Source organism: Rhincodon typus, chromosome 10 (assembly GCF_021869965.1).
Source record: "Rhincodon typus isolate 14 chromosome 10, sRhiTyp1.1, whole genome shotgun sequence".
Classification (NCBI taxonomy): Eukaryota; Metazoa; Chordata; class Chondrichthyes; order Orectolobiformes; family Rhincodontidae; genus Rhincodon; species Rhincodon typus.
This window is the reverse complement of record NC_063341.1, coordinates 33,056,223-33,073,495: the sequence shown is the minus strand read 5'-3', so window position 1 is coordinate 33,073,495 and position 17,273 is coordinate 33,056,223. Positions and strand designations below refer to the sequence as shown.

General features: G+C 40.0%; 1 protein-coding gene across 1 annotated transcript in view; it reads left to right on the top strand.

Annotated features, from left to right (window-relative positions):
• LOC109936090 (retinoid isomerohydrolase RPE65) overlaps positions 1 to 17,273 on the top strand; it is a 37,758-nt gene continuing 20,485 nt past the window's right edge. Inside the window, exons 1-5 of the mRNA XM_048601887.1 lie at positions 1 to 11; positions 126 to 208; positions 6,387 to 6,537; positions 7,424 to 7,531; positions 12,896 to 13,037. Of these exons, the coding sequence (XP_048457844.1) occupies positions 1 to 11; positions 126 to 208; positions 6,387 to 6,537; positions 7,424 to 7,531; positions 12,896 to 13,037 (495 nt within the window). The remainder of the gene's footprint in view (positions 12 to 125; positions 209 to 6,386; positions 6,538 to 7,423; positions 7,532 to 12,895; positions 13,038 to 17,273) is intronic.

The window sequence follows — 17,273 nt, the reverse complement described above, 5'->3', positions numbered from 1 at the left end:
ATGGCAAATCAGTAAGTTTATGACTTTTCAGTAATAATTGTTATTAATTTGCAATTTTCTAAAACAACTTAAAAAGAAGCTACAAAGTATAATTTGTTAATTGGTGAAACATGTAAATCTTACAGAATTGAACATCCAAGTGGTGGCTATAGGAAGTTGTTTGAAACAGTCAAGGAAACTGCTCAACCGCTGCCAGCCTGTGTTAGAGGTTTGACATTTCTATTTAACTTTTGTTTTAAGAGTCAAATTTGCAAATTAAGAGTTAGAAATGTCTGTTGTTTTACTTTTTACTTTTGCAATTTGTACCAAAGCTAATTTGTACAGATAATCAGATTTATTAATGTTCAGCAGTAGTGCACAAATAAACTCTTAGAAAAATGTCTGCCTGCTTTCTCATAATGTTGTGGATTACTTCCAGCAGGAGAGCAATTTCATTTTCTAAATATTTTCATCCTGTAAAAGAAAGGAGAAAGATAAACCCAGCAACTATAGGTTAGCTAGCCTGAAGGCAGAGTTGGGAAAACTCTTGAGACATTTATCCAGGATAATATTAATTGACCCTCAGAAAATGATTGAATAACAGAAGAAGGTTAATATGATGTTGTTAAAAGCAAATCGCATTTTAGAGTCCAAGATGAAGCAATTGAGAGCCTTGATGAGGGAAATGAAATTAATGCATGCATCATTTTTTAAAAGATGTTTGGTAAAGTAATGCATAATATATCAGCTGAATTTGAACTCTATGCAATTAAAGGACAATGGCTGCATGCATATAACGCTGTCAATGCAACAGAAAGGAAAGAGTAGTGGCAAACATTTCTTATAAGACTTGAGGGCAGTATACTGGGGTATCCCCAGTGGGTTTTGTTCAGACACTACTATCTTTGACAAATTTATGAACTGCGCTTTGGTAAGTATGGCATAATTTCAAGATATGTAAATAGTACAACATTTGGAAGCATAGAAAACAGTGAGGAGGACTGCAACAAATTTCAGGACTAGTAAAATGGGCAGACAGGTGGCACATTAACAGGAGTGTGGACTGATTCATTTTTATGGGAAAATGAAAAATGACAAAAGCCAAATGATATGATTTGAAAGGGAATACAAGAAGCAGGAGAGCAATATATCTCTGTAGGCAAATCATAGAAGGTGGCAGGAGAAATTGAAAAATTATGTGAAATCCTTGGCTGTATAAATGACAATACAGAATAAACAAACAATAGTAATCCTTAAAATAGGTTAGTGTCCAGGTGAAGTGGCCAACTCTGGGAACCATATTTGGGCAGGAATCCAAGGCATTGAAGATGGTGCAGAAAAAACTTAGAAAATGGTACTGGGGATAAAAGACTTCAGTTAAAGGAAGAGATTAAAGAAGTTGGAATTGTCTCCTTTTGAAGCAAGGATTTACAACAAGTGTTCAAAATCATGAAAACTTTGATAGAATAAATAAGAAGAAACATTTTCTCAAGTAAACTGTTCTCATAATCTGCAGTAGATGCAGTGATGGGATTTTTACTTTCAGAGTATTTGCATCTGTTTGGCAATATTTACATTAGCTCCCAAAATAACCTGTGGGTAGCATAGTACTGAAAGATTTAATAAATGTTTATTAAAGCTTCTGCATTTTAATACATACATAATGATGTCAGGTACAGTTGTCTAAGCCAGTATTGACGATTTTGGTTACAAACTGTTGCATGTTTCCCTCAGCATCTTGTTCAAGATGCACCTTTAAGATGGAGGCTGAGATCTTCACGTTGCTATGTCACATAATGATATCAGCATGTCTCTTAAAGGTATATGCGTACTAGTTGTGGCTGTAACAAAACATTTCCCTTTAACCCGACAATAAAAAAGAAATCTCAAGCAAATATTCATTGTTGTACATAGGCTTATGTTGTTAATTCAATAATTACATAAACAGGTAAAATGGAGTTAACAACTTTAGCAAGTCAAACTTTGAAATAGCAAATGAGAATTTGTCAATCATCCTGAACTGGAATCATATTCCCTTCTGGAGAGGTGCATCCTATTCTTGGCTGGTAGGGCTGACAACTTGCTTTTCTTGCTGTTAGTTGCTGTCACTCAATATCATCGCATAATTATTTCTGAGCTTTCTTCCTTGCTCTCTTTCTGTTTAATTGGCATATAATACATTGGTCTGAGTTAGCTTCTGTTCCTTTGCAATGTAGCAACATAATCAGTAATGACTTTGTATGATTTGTGATACAGGCAGCAACACCTGAACTATTTGGGTGCATGCCTGTTTATGGGGGTCAGAAGTCAGAATTCTTTGACACCACTTGAAGCTAACCAACATACCTTAAAAAGAGGTGCACTTTGTCTGTAGATGACGCTTATCAGGAGATGAATAGCTACAAGACCTACAGGCCATCAAGCTTTTCACTGCTGCAGTGGAGACCCTGATCCAGCTGCTCAATAGTAAGAGGGAGATTCCATTCTTTTGAGGAGGCATCTGGGAAACACTTGGATACAGCCAGTAAAAGAATGCACGACCAGGAGGTTAACTTTAAGGACACAATTAAAAGGTTGACTGACTTCATACAGACGGAGTATGATGTGAAAATACAAGAAGTTGTCCATTTTGGAAAAAACACAAAAGCAGAATATCATTTAATTGGAGAGAAACTACAGAATGCTGCAGGACAGAGGAATTTTGGCACACTTGTATATACATCACAATAAGTTAGCATACTGACCACAAATAATTAGGCCAATGGATGTAAATACAGCGGATGTCCAAAGAGACTTGTGCATTCAGGTGCATAGATCTTTAAAATGCCATAAAACAGGTGCAAAAAAATCAAGAAAGCTAGTGGAATGCTACCTAAATATCTAGAGGACTGGAGTATAAGAATGCAGACTTTATACAAAGATTATGCAAAACCCTAGTTAGACTCAATTTGGAGTACTGTGAGCAGATCTGGGCACCACACCTTAGGAAAGGAAGATTGGTCTTGGAAGGAATTCAATGTAGGTTTACAAGAATGATATGTGGACTTTAGTGGTTAAATTAGGAGGGGAAAATACACAAATTAGACCTGTTTTCTCTAAAATTTAGAAAGTAAGGGCTGACCTGATCAAAATCTTCAAGATATTAAAAAGAAAACATAGGGTTCATAAAGGCAAGGTATTACCACTGTTTGGGAATTCTAGAACTAGGGGCATAGCCTAAGAATTAGGGCCAGACAAGCAAGAGAGATGTTAGAAAGCACTTCTATACACAACGGGTGATAATTGGAACTCTCTTCCGCAAACAATAGTAGATGCTAGATTGATTGTTAATTTTATATCTGAGATCAATTTTGCTAATCAAAGGTATTACAGGACTTGGGCCAAAGGAAGGTATATGGAGTTAGGCCACAGATCAGTCATATTCTTATTGAATGACAGAACAGGCTCAAGGGCTAAATGGCCTACTCCTCATCCTATGAATGTTAGTCTTTATTACAAAAAAGTAGAGGATAAAAATAAGAAAGCGTTGCTACAGATTTACAGGGTGTTGATGAGACTACACTTTGATTACTGTGTACACTTTTGATCCCCTTATTTAAGCGGAGGGAGATATTTGTATTGGAGGCAATTCAGATAAAGTTCACTAGGTTGATTTCTGCATTGAAGGGATTGCCTTATGAAGAAAAGCTGAGCAGGTTGACCAATGCTCTGGAGTTAAGAAGAATGAGAGGTAATCTTAGTGAAACATATAAGATTCTGAGGGGATGTACAGGGTAAATGCTGAGAGTCAATTTTTCCCCTGTGACGGAGACTAGAACTAGGAACCACAATTTGGGGTCTCATTTAAGACTGAGAAGAGGAGATTTTTTTCTCACAGAAGATGGTTAATCTTTGGAATTTTCTAAGCCAAATGAGCTGTAGAGGCTCCATCATTTGATATAATCAATGTTGAGTTAAGCAAATTTTTGAACAACAATGTGCAAAAGGCTTTGGGGCAGCCAAGAAAGTCAAGTTTTCGCCAGAGTCAGTTCAGTTGGATTCTATTGAATGGCAAAGCAAGCCTAGGGGTCAAGTGGTCTACTCTTGCTCATATTTCTTACACTACTCACAATACCCCATCCTAAGATTTTGCAATCACTGCACCATTGAAATGTACATTTCCCCACATCTCACAAGCCAACTATTTAACCATATCAGGCACATTCTAAACATATTTCATAAGACCTCTAATATATGCTTCTTTCCCATAGGCGAAGTCACCGGCAACTTCGTCAGTATACTACCATCAGAGGAGGCTGCACCCACCTGTGTGCCCCCTCTTAGTGGAAGAAAAATTGCTCCATCATGGACGAGAACTAAGCAGTCATCATCATGGCAAGTCACAATACCTGAGACGATGTTAATGATGAGTCTCTTCACACGTTATCCATATCTCTCTTCACTTCCATTTTACACTATGCACTCCTCATGCCAAACTCTGATTGCTTTTATGAACCATTTCTTTCTCTTGCATTCTTTCATGAATATATCTACCTTTGTGTCTCCCTTTCATTTCAGGTGTTGAAAATGTAGATTTATATGTGCCACTTTAAGATGAGGATGCCAGCCTTCCTGAAGATGCAGCAATATACAATTTGATTATTGCAAGCACAATCTCAGATACTGGTAAAATGCATAATTTAGATGTTACAGTAGGGGATGTGGCTTCCTGCAGTGAATCACCAGGAGAAAATCTGCAGGAGCTAGGGCAAGTGATAAGAATGCAAGGTCACTAGATGATGATCACCTATATTGGGTCTGCTATACGGGCTTTAGATGCAAATTATCAGGGCCCAGCCTACCAAAAGTCATATGGACACATGCCAGGAAATGTTTGGTGCACTAGTTAGCATGCCAGTTGGTTTGCTCCCAATGGCTCGCACTATTGAAGCATTCAATTCCAATCTGTGCCAAAGCTTCATATAAAACTCAAGAACCATTCTGTCCAATGTGGATTGAGCAGTCCAACAATTGTGCTTACTGTGATGTTGCCTGTAATGACAACTCTGATTCTTTCCATGAACGTTCAGGTGACTGTCATCTTAGTTTTGAGAGCCAGGGGCTTCCAGGGTTCTGCTTCACTTCTGTTGTCTGAGTCCTGAAGAAGGGTGTAAACCCAAAAGGTCAACTTTCCTGCTCCTATGCTGCCTGGCCTGCTGTGTTCCTCCAGCTCCACACTGTATTGACTCTTTCTTCTCTATGCTTTTTATCCCCCTCCTGCTGCACTTCCTAGATGTTGATAAAGGCTAGTTCTCTATGATAACTATGCTGGAGAGAATGCAGCAGAGGACCATAAAGCTGAAAAACCAGTCAAGATTGTTAAACAAAATTCCACCCAGTATTCAGAAAAAAAACACATTGCTTGGGGCACTGGTGGCAAGATAGTTCTTATTGGTTATTGAACAACTTTTCCAGGATTCCTCACAGGAGTCATGAACCAAGTCAGACAGTAATATCCTTTGCAAGCTGGTAACTAACATTTGGTTTGGACAAAGGGAACAGAAGGGACTGAAAATGTGTTCAAAATTCACGATCGCTAGCTGAAAATTAAACACAGACCTGAACAATGTGCCTTTTCTTTTGTTGCAAACAAACCAGGCATCTGGAATCCTTTACAATGCAAAAGATGCCAGACTGCTGATGGAAAGCCCACGAGGAAATGTAGATGCTGTTTTTGGCACCATGCAACCTGGGGAAATATGCAATGCAGCTAAAACATTATTTAGAAACTGTTTGCCTAATGCTCTTCAGATACGTTAATGATCATTATGTCCACAAAGAGAAATTTATACCATTTTATAACATCTTCATAGTTAACGATCTTGCACTGCTTGTATCCTGTGGTTCTTCGATTTCTTTGTTCTAATGGTTATTCTATTCTTACCAACTTTCCAGTCCAGGTTTTGTTTCTACTTTACTAATTTACTAATTTTCATTAGTTTTATATGTGTTTTCTATTGTAAAGAACATCACCGCCAATTAGTTGTTGTTGTTATGTAGACAAATATTACTGCAACATTGCAAAGGTACTGCAACTGTTGTTTTTAGTGAAGAAATGTATGTTGACCAAGAAACTGGCAGAATTTTTCCATGTAATATTCCACATCCAGATACTTAGCCAGAAATAGCTACTTTGTTTGCAAAAGCCAGTAAATTCCAGTTCTCCTCTGTACTGTTCCTCTTACATTGTGTGCTAATAGAGGATTTAAAAGCGTGACCTCCTAGTTCGTAGGAGCGCTACCACTGAGCCAAGCTAGCTCTTTAACTGCAAGTTTTGTATATATGCTTCATAGTAACACATCTAGTTGAACAAAACTATCGAGGCGTTGTCTGTTGATTAATTTGTACCACTTTTTCCGACTGTCTAGGTGCAGTTCCTTCTTGGTTAAAGGGTAGTCTTCTACGATGTGGTCCAGGTTTATTTGAGGTAGGCTCCGAGCCATTTTATCATCTATTTGACGGACAAGCTCTTCTTCACAAATTTGACTTCAAGAATGGAGAAGTCACCTATTACAGACGGTATTGTACAATTTAAATATTTCATGTTTTCTGATATTAAGTGCTTCCACAAATTTCTTTTAGAAAGTACAGTCTCAGTAGATTTTAGTAATTCTGCTGGAAATATACAAGGTGAACAATATCACAAAAACATGGGAGTCAATTTTGAATAAGTATAAGTGACTTGTTTCTTTGGAAAAAAGTTATTTTATTTCATTCTGAATGGCACCATACACAATATTATCTTCATAATTAAACAAATCATGATGACTTAGCCCTTCTTAATTTTTCCCAAGACATTTTGGATGACCTCAGCCAAAACTTTGCTGGGGAATACCTCAGGGCAAGGAGATGGAAAAAGGTCAGCCTTCATACACCGACTCTTAACTATTTATTCAGCAAGCCTCGACTGGAAAGCAAATGTATAAAAGGAATAGGTTTGAGCACAGCTCTGCTCTGCATGATAAAGTCTTGGGAACACATGAGTAACTACTTGCCAATTAGTTTCCACTCCCTAGAAATGGCTGCCCAACTGCTTTATCTCTCCTTAAATTCCACCATTAATCAAGATTTTGGCCTCACTTTCAAATATCTTTTTATTTATACTCCACTCTTTTTTTCCCCATGGCTCTGTGAAATGAAGTGCCTTGAAATGTTTTATATAAATGTAGGTCTTCTTATTGTTAGTGATTATGTACAAGCACTTATTGTCTTCACACAACACTCAGCTGTTCAGTGTTTTAATGCAGTTGTTAATGCACTTAAAACAAATGAGCACATATCTGCAGTAGCATAGTAGAGGGCAAGATTGTATTTAGTGTTAAGCATTTGTTAATCAACATCATTATCAATTACTTTATTTGATAAATTGCAATTATTTAGACAGAGAATTTTGCTTTCTTCATAGGTTTATTCAAACCGATGCTTATGTGAGGGCCATGACTGAGAAACGAATAGTAATCACTGAATTTGGTACTTTTGGTTATCCTGATCCATGCAAGAACATCTTCTCCAGGTTATAGAAATAATTTTGCTACTATTTAATTTGGAGTCTTTGTTTTGGGAAATGTGAATACCTGAGATGTGAGAAAAATGCACAGCGATTTTTAAAAGAAAAAGAACAAACAGAAGTAATGGATGGTGTGAAAATTGCTAGGCAGAATATACTGGAAAGACTGCACATCATTACAGCGCATTGTCATCTGATCCAGATAGCTTGTATCCCAGGAAATGGGATGGAGATAGCAGAAGCACTTGCATAGTCTTCCAATCTAGGGAAGGGTCAGAGGATTAGAGTATGACAAATGTGACATCTCTATTCAAGAAAGGGTGTAAGGACAATTCTCAGTTACTACAAACCAGTCAGTTTAACATTAGAGTTAGGTCAGGAAAAAAACATCAACAGGCGCGTGAAGAGATCTGCGTTCATTAAAGAGAGCTAGTGGGTAGTTGACATCCTTTTATTGCAGAGAGATGATAGGAATGTATTTTACGAACATTGTTGATGTCAGGTAAAATCATCTGCACTCATTTTGATGGCTGATCAGTGAAACAGTGGTGTTCCCCAAACATCAATGCAAGAGCATTGCTTTATTAAAGACTTTGACTTTGGAATACAGTGTAAAATTTCAAAATTTTCTGACAATACCAAACTTAGAGATGCCACAAGCGATATATCCTGCAGAATACAGGGCTAATGGCAGGATTCTTGGCAGTGTGGAGGAACAGAGGGAACTTGGGGTCCACGTCCATAGATCCCTCAAAATTGCTACCCAAGTTGATAGGGTTGTTAAGAAGGCGTATAGTGTATTGGCTTTCATTGGCAGGGGTATTGAGTTTAAGAGCCGCGAGGTTATGCTGCAGCTCTATAAAACCCTGGTTAGACTACACTTGGAATATTCTGTTCAATTCTGGTCCCCTCATTATAGGAAGGATGTGGAAGCTTTAGAGAGAGTGCAGAGGATATTTACCAGGATGCTGCCTGGACTGGAGGACAGGTCTTACGAGGAAAGGTTGACGGAGCTAGGACTTTTCTCATTGGAGTGAAAAAGGATGAGAGGTGACTTGATAGAGGTGTACAAGATGATGAGAGGTATAGATAGCCAGAGACTTTTTCCCAGGGCAGAAATGACTATTACGAGGGGGCTAAATTTTAAGGTGATTGAGGAAGGTGTAGGGGAGATGTCAGAGGTAGGTTCTTTACACAGAGAGAGGTGGGTGCGTGGAATGCGCTGCCGGCGGTGGTAGTGGAGTCAAATACATTAGGGCCATTTAAGCGACTCTTGGATAGGCATGTGGATGATTGTAAAATGTAGGGTATGCAGGGTACTTTGATCTTAGAGTAGCATAATAGGTCGGCACAATATCATGGGCCAAAGGGCCTGTACTGTGCTGCACTGTTCTATGTTCTATGTTCTACATTCAATGAGGAGAATAGCAATTAACTGCAAAAGGATATAGGCTAGCAGAATGGGCAAACAGCTGTTGGGTAGAATTTAATACAAAGAACTGTAAACTGACATGATTTGGCTGAAGGGATAGGGACCTGGGGGATCATGTGCATGAGTTATTGAACCTATGAATCTCACTTCCTGAGAAAGTATTTAACAATACATATGGGATTTGGGGTTTCATAATTACAGACATTGAGGACAGAAGCAAGGAAAAAATAACAAAGAACTAAGAACAATACAGCATAGGAACAGACCCTTTGGCCCACCAAGTTTGCGCCAACACATGATGCCTTTCTAAACTAAAAAACTTTTGCCTCTACACAATCCGTATCCCTCTATTTCCTGCCTATTCATAGATCTGTCAAGATGCCTCTTAAACATTGCTACTGTATCCGTCTCCACCACATCCTCTGACAGCACATTCCAGGCACTTACCACCCTCTGTGGAAAAAACTTGCCTCTCACATCTCTTTTAAACTTCCCCCTTTTTTTACCTTAAATCTGTCTCCACGAGTAACTGACATTTCTAACCTGGGAAAAAGACTCTGACTATCTATTCTATCCATGTCTCTCATAATTTTGTAAATTTGTATCAAGTCCTTTGACATTCGAGTGAAAGCAAACCAAGTTTGTCCAATCTCTCCTCATAGCTAATGCCCTCCAAATTAGGTAACAACCTGGTAAACATTTTCTGTACCCTCTCCAAAGCCTCCACATCCTTCTTGTAGTGTGGCAACCACAACCGTACACAAAATTCCAAATGTGGCCAAACTAAAGTTCTATACAGCTGCAAAATAACTTGCCACTTTTTATGCCCCAACCAATGAAGGTAAGTGTGCAACATGCCTTCTTGACCATGTTTATTGACTTGTGTTGCTACTTTCAGGGAGCTGTGGACTTGTATGCCTATATCCTACTGTATGTTAATGCTGCGAAGGGTTGTGTCATTTATTGCATACTTTGCTCCTGCATTGGATCTTCCAAAATGCATCACCTCATATTTGTCCAGATTAAACTTCATCTGCCGTTTTTCCACCCAAGTGTCCAGCCTAGTTATATTCTGCTGTATGCTCTTGCAATACTTCTGTGCAATCTTATGAATCAGGTCACCCACATTTTCCTCCTAATCACTCTATGTATATTATAAACAACAGGGGTCCCAGCACTGATTCCTGTGGTACAACGCTGGTCACTGATCTCCAGTCAGAAAAACACCCTTCCACTGCTGTCTTCTATGACTAAACCAGTTCTGTATCCATCTTACTAGTTCACTGCTAATCCCATGTGAATTCACCTTTTATATCAGCCTGCCATAAAAAAACCATAATGGATGCCTTACTAAAGTCCAAACAGACAGCATCGACTGCCCCCACTTCATCAATGATCTTTGTCATTTCCTCAAAAAACTGAATCAAGTTTGTGATGCAAGACTTTCCATAAGAATCTTCTCCAATAATTTCGCTACAACTGATATGTCTCCATGTAATTTCCAGAATTATCCCTTCTTAACAAAGCAACAATGTTGGCTATTCTCCAGTCTTCCAGAGTTTATTAAAATATACAAGACCCTGAGGAGCCTTGACAAGGTGTGCACTGAAAGAATGTTTCTTATGGGAGAGATTAGGACCAGTATAAAGGTGAGGTGTTGCAGAGATAGTAGGAACTGCCAATGCTGGAGAATGTGAGACAACAAGGTGTAGAGCTGGATGAACAACACAGGACAAGCAGCATCAGAGGAGCAGGAAAGCTGATGTTTAGGGTCTGGATCCTTCTTCAGAAATGGGGGAGGGGAAGGGGATTCTGAAATAAATAGGGAGAAAGGTGGAGGCAGATAGAAGATGGATAAAGGAGAAGATAGGAGGAGAGGAGACAGACAGGTCAAGGAGGCGGGATTGGAGCCAGTAAAGGTGAGTGTAAGTGGGGAGTTATGGAGGGGATAGGTTGGTCCAGGGAGGGTGGACAGGTCGAGGCGGGATGAGGCTAGTAGGTAGGAGATTGGGGTGCAGCTTGAAGTGGGAGGAGTGGATAGGTGGGAGGACAGGTTAGGGAGGTGGGTACAAGCTGGGCTGGTTTTGGGAAGCGGTTGGGGGAGGGGAGATTTGAAGCTTGTGAAGTCCACATTGATACCATTGGGCTGCAGGGTTCCCAAGCAAAATATGAGGTGCTGTTCCTGCAACCTTCGGGTGGCATCATTGTGGCACTGCAGGAGCCCCAGGATGGACATGTCGTCCAAGGAGTGGGAGGGGGAGTTGAAATGGTTTGCAACTGGGAGGTGTAGTTGTTTGGTGCGAACCGAGCATAGGTGTTGCGTAAAGCGGCCCCCAAGCCTCCGTTTGGTTTCCCCAATGTAAAGGAGGCCACATCTGGAACAGAAGCTTCACAAGCTTCAAAATCTCCCCTCCCCCAACCGCATCCCAAAACCAGCCCAGCTCGTACCCACCTCCATAACTTGTCCTCCCACCTATCCACTCCTCCCACCTCAAGCCGCACCCCAATCTCCTATCTACTAGCCTCATCCCGCCTCCTTGACCTGCCTGTCCTCCATGGACCGACCTATCCCCTCCCTAACTCCCCACCTACACTCACCTTTACTGGCTCCAACCCCACCTCCTTGACCTGTCTGTCTCCTCTCCTCCTATCTTTTCCTTTAGCCATTTTCTATCTGCCTCCCCCTCTCTCCCTATTTATTTCAGAATCCCCTTCCCCTCCCCCATTTCTGAAGAAGGGTCCAGACACAAAACGTCAGCCTTCCTGCTCCTCTGATGCTGCTTGGCCTGCTGTGTTCATCCAGCTCTACACCTTGTTGTCTAAAGATGAGGTGTATTCCATTTAAGACAGAGATAAGGACTTTTTTTTCTCAGAGGAACACGAGTCTGTGAAACTCTTTTCATGAGAGATCATTGGAGACAGGGTCAATGAATATTTTTAGGGCAGAGGTAGATAGATTTTTGACTAACTAGGTATTTAAAAGTTCTTGGCGTTAGGAGAGAAATGGTATTGAGGCTCCAATCAAATCATCAGTAGTCTTATTGCATGGCGGAACAGGCTTGAGGGGTCAAATGGCTTAAATCTGTTCCTAATTTGCATGCTCACATGTAGTTTGACTGAGACTGATTTTTTTCCTCTACTTGCATGTGATTTGCAGTTCATTTTCTTCCAGTTGGCCCCTGTTCTGTCACATTCTCAAGCTTCCAGGTTAAGCTTTTTTGGTGGTGCAACCATCAGCCCACCAGGATTTTGGTCGGGATCATCAGTGACTTTCTAGTTGCTTTTATTGCCTGTGGGCTTTCCAAACTCTGTCGGGTCACTATTACAAATATAGATTGAGATTTTTTAGTTTTCAACATCACTTGTCACTCTTATAAGCTGACCTCATGAGCAGTTACTAGACTCAAAACATTGACTCTGGTCTCTTCCCACAGATTCTGTCAAATGTGCTGAGTTTTGCCAGGCATTTGTGTTTTTGTTTCAGATTTCCAGCATCTGCAGTTCTTTGTTTTAGTCTTGTATTTCCTGTATTTTCTGGAGAGCACCCTATTGCTTCATATCTAGATATTTAAGAAAATAAATCTGGGGTCCTTAACATTAAAGCCTCGTGTTTGTACTTTTCACTGTGATTTCACCTGGGCCATCATAATGCTACCTCCTGGGCATAATTATATATTAACTATCATTCAACAAGCCAGATACATTATCAAATTTAAACAGTGACACTATAGAATTTACTGTTTTACAAACTATTTTCTAGAAAGTAAGCTTTGTCTTGAATTCACTCCCAATGGCTCTTGATGACGAGGTGCTTATGGAGAATTCTGGGTTGCCTTGCAAGATGTCATTTCTGAGATGAAAGTGCTTAATCCAGAATTTTCTAATTGTAATATTTTCCAATATCTTTTTTTTAAACATCTTATTTATCTTCATTTCAGATTTTTTTCCTACTTTGAAGGTATTGAAATCACTGACAATGCTCTAGTAAATGTGTATCCCATTGGAGAAGATTATTATGCCTGCACTGAAACCAACTACATCACAAAGATCAACCCAGAAACATTGGAAACAATACAAAAGGTTATTAAGTCCTGCTTATAATACATTGTTATGATTGGGTGATTTGAATCAGGGCATTCATAATGAATGCAGTAAGCATGTCGTTCTGTTGTTGTAGAGATTTTTTCATCTACTGCACTTCAAATCAGTTGAACAATTATCACATAGTTGTAACATGGAATGGATTTACTTCATTTTCTTCCCACCAGAGGTACAATAAGTGCGTCAATTATTTTTGCTTTAGTGCTGCATAAATTGAATGTTATCTTACCTTCGAAACATACAATTAAGAAGGATGGAATGAAAAATGCTATTTCACCTACTTAACTGAGTCAGATGTGAAATTGCTTAACTTAAAACATTAACTAATATGCATTGATTTATTGTATAAAGAACAGCATGACTCACAATATTGCTACATTGTGGCACTGGCACTGTATTGCTATCTTCTTAATAAGATCATTAGCACTGTGCATCCAGATCCGTAAGTGATTATTATGGCACTGCTGTTAGAGAGTCGATCATATTCAATTGAAAATGTTTTTTTACAACAAACCATCTCGGGTTCTGTCTCACTCAAGGAACACACAGGGATGAAAATTCAATGCTGTTGCTTATACAGAACAGACATAAGAATATCTAACTTAGTATAGGACACATATCCATGGGAATTTGAGCCAGTACTAAACTGGTTCTACTTTTTTTTTCGGGAGTCAGTTGCCCGAAAGAGGCAAAATTGAAATGAAGTACCTGCAACTATTTTGACTTCAACTAGCATGTCAAAATGGTGATCACCCATGATCTTATTGAATGGCAGAGCAGGTTCAATGGGCTGAATGACCAACTTCTCCTATGCCTTTTGGTCTTACAGCGCCGCCTTTTCAAATGTTTTGAAATTGACCTCTGCAGGCTGCTCAATTGAAGATTTTAAGACTTCAGAAATAGTCATTTTTGTAGAATTGGATGGCAACAATGTGTGCTTATCATTGCCGTGACTTCTTACTGAGTCAACCACACTGCTATATTTTTGGAGTCACATATAAGTGATTAATTAATGATTCCTGTTATGGTGTGGTTTGAAACTGACTTTGTAGATTAAGTTGTAGGTGCAAATTAATTTCTAAGCTTTACTTCCTTTCAGACCAGCTTAATAGATGGACAGTACATTTTGCTTTGGAAGCTTTGGTTCACCTTTATTGTCATTAAATTCTCTTAATTCACTCATTACGAGTTATCTAGACCGCAGACTTCTCTTGATATATGGAACTCAATGTACTTATTCTGTTAATTTTAACATTCAGTCATCTTTGCTGCACTTTAGCATTTTAGAAGATATTGCTGCATTCATCATCAAACCATCTTAATATTCATTCTCATGCAGAACGGTAGCAACACAGTTACCAAAATATGGCTTTATTGTTGTTTTGAAGATAGGAAAAGGAGCAGGCCATTCAGCTCCTTAAACCTGTTTTGCTTCTATTCTATGTACAATCATTGATCTGTACCTCAATTCCTTTGATCCATGTGCATATGTTAGCCTCAAGAAAGTCAGTCAATCTCAGAATTGAAAATGCCACAGTCTTTTGGAAAGGGAGTTCTGGATTTCCAGTACATTTTAGGTGAAAAAAGAGCTTCCTAATTTTACCTCTGAATGGTTGAGCTCTGATACTCGTTTAATCCTTAATTCTAGATTCCCCTGCTCCAAAGAAATGTTTCTCTGAAGCCACCCAATTTGATCTTCTTTATAATCCTTTTAAAAACTTGAAATAAATCATGATAGTAGGAACTGTAGATGCTGGAGAATCCGAGACAACAAGGTGCAGGGCTGGATAAACACAGCAGGCCAAGCAGCATCATAGGAACAGAAAGGCTGACGTTTCGGGCCTAGACCCTTCATCAGAAAAGGGGGAGGCGAAGGGGGTTCTGAAATAAATAGGGAGAGAGTGGGAGGCGGATAGAAGATGGATAGAGGAGAGGATAGGTGGAGAGGAAACAAACAGGTCGAAGAGGCGGGGATGGGGCCAGTAAAGGTGAGTGTAGGTGGGGAGTTAGGGAGGGGATAGGTCAGTCCAGGGAGGACGGACAGGTCAAGGGGGCGGGATGAGATTAGTCGGTAGGAGATGGGGGTGCGGCTTGAGGTGCGAGGAGGGGGTAGGTGGGAGGAAGAACAGGTTAGGAAGGCGGGGACGAGCTGGACTGGTTTTGGGATGCGGTAGGGGGAGGGGAGATTTTGAAGCTTGTGAAATCCTGCAGTGCCACAACGATGCCACCCGAAGATTGCAGGAACAGCAACTCATATTCCGCTTGGGAACTCTGCAGCCCAATGGTATCACTGTGGATAAATAATGTGGATGACATAAAGCAGTTAGGGTGCCAAGAGAGTGAGGGTGTTAAAGTGCCAGGTGAGTGGATGAGGGCTTGGGGCACATCAAGGGATCAGGTTGGATAGGTGTCAGTTGTGGCACGGGTGAGGGTTAAGGAGAGAGGGAATGTCTTCAAAGTGATAGGTCAGGGAGCGGTATCGAGTTCCGAGGTGTCAGGGGCCTGGGGATATCAGTGGTGAGTTGGAGGTTCACTTTAATAGTTGCCCAGGAGTTTGAGCAGGTTTTCATCCTCATAATATTACCTACATTACATTTAAACTCAGAGTTCAAACCCTGTGAATTCTCCAAATTTCAGAGAATTCTTTTTGCCAGATGCAGAGTAATTGTCCATTTGAATGATGAATTTACTGAGCAATTTCCTTGGAGTCAGCTGCATCAGGATTTCTGCATGTAGCCAATAGACAGCTCCAATTTATGCTGCTGCAGTGACTACCTGGTCATTGGAATATTTGGGCCAAGAGATTTTGAGGGGACATAACAGGATAGATGCCAAGAGACTATTTCCCTAGATGGTGAGTCCAGAACTAGGAGCTATAGTCCCCAGAATAATGGATTGATCATTTAGCACTTGGGTAAAGAAGAATTTCTTCACTCAAGGGTTGTGAATTTTGGAATTCTTCATCCCTGAGGGTTGTGAATGTGCTGTCACTGAGTTATTCATGGCTAAGATTGATCGATTCATGTAATCTGGGAGAAATCAAGGAAAATAGAATCAAGCAGAAATTGAGATCAAATACTAGCCTTTTTTTTAATTCATTCATGGGATCTGGCTTTCAGTGGCTGGGCCAACATTTATTGTACATCCCTAATTGCTCTTGAGAAAGGCTGGTGAGTTATTCCTTTGATATATTTCCAAGTCAAGGTGGTGAATGGCTTGGAGGGGAACTTGCAGGTAGTAATATTCCCAAGTGTCTAACGTGTTTGTCTTTCTAAATAGCAATGGTCATGAGTTTGGACAGTATTGTTCAAAGAACTTTGGTGAATTTCTGCAATGCATCTTGTAGATGGTACACACTGTGGCTACAGTGTGCCTCAATGGAGGGAGTGAATGCTTGAGGATGTGGTAACAATCAAGCAAGCTTCTTTGTCCTGGATGGTGTCAAGCTTCTTGTGTTGTTGGAGCTGCACCATCCAGACAAGTGTGGAGTATTCCATCACATTCCTGACTTGTGCATTGTAGATGGTGGACAGACTTTGGGGAGTCAGGAGGTGAGCTACTCGCTGCTGGATCCCTAGCCTCTGGCCTACTCTCATAGTCATGGTACTTATGTGGTAATTCCATTTCAGCATTTAGTCAATGGTAACCACTAGAATGTTGATAGAGTGGGGTTTAGCAATATCATAGAATATTTAAAGGCAATGATTAAACTTGTTCTTCTTGGAGAGGATCTTTGCCTGGCACTCATATGTTGTGAATGTTACTTGCTACTTATCAGCCAAACCAGGATATCATTTAGGTCTTGCAGCATATGGACATGGTTTGCTTCAGGAACTTAGGAATTGCTAATGGCAGAGCAGGCTGAAAGCACTGTGTGACTCAACTTGTTACTATATGTTGTGCTGTGACGTTTGTCTTTTTAACCCTTGTTTTTCTGACCTATAGTTATCTGTGTACAGCTGTTATGTAACTTTTTCTTAATTTCTCTATTCTGTGACTGAAGATTGTACCTAGGTACTCTGTCCCTAAGGTTGTGCTGTAAGTGGTGACTTATAAACTTTAAACTGTACTCATTTGAGTACATGTGACAATAAAGCTAATTCATAGAGTCATAGAGATGTGTAGCAAGGAAGCAGAGATAGTAGAAACTGCAGATGCTGGAGAATCTGAGATAACAAGGTGTAGAGCTGGATGAACACAGCAGGCCAAGCCCCA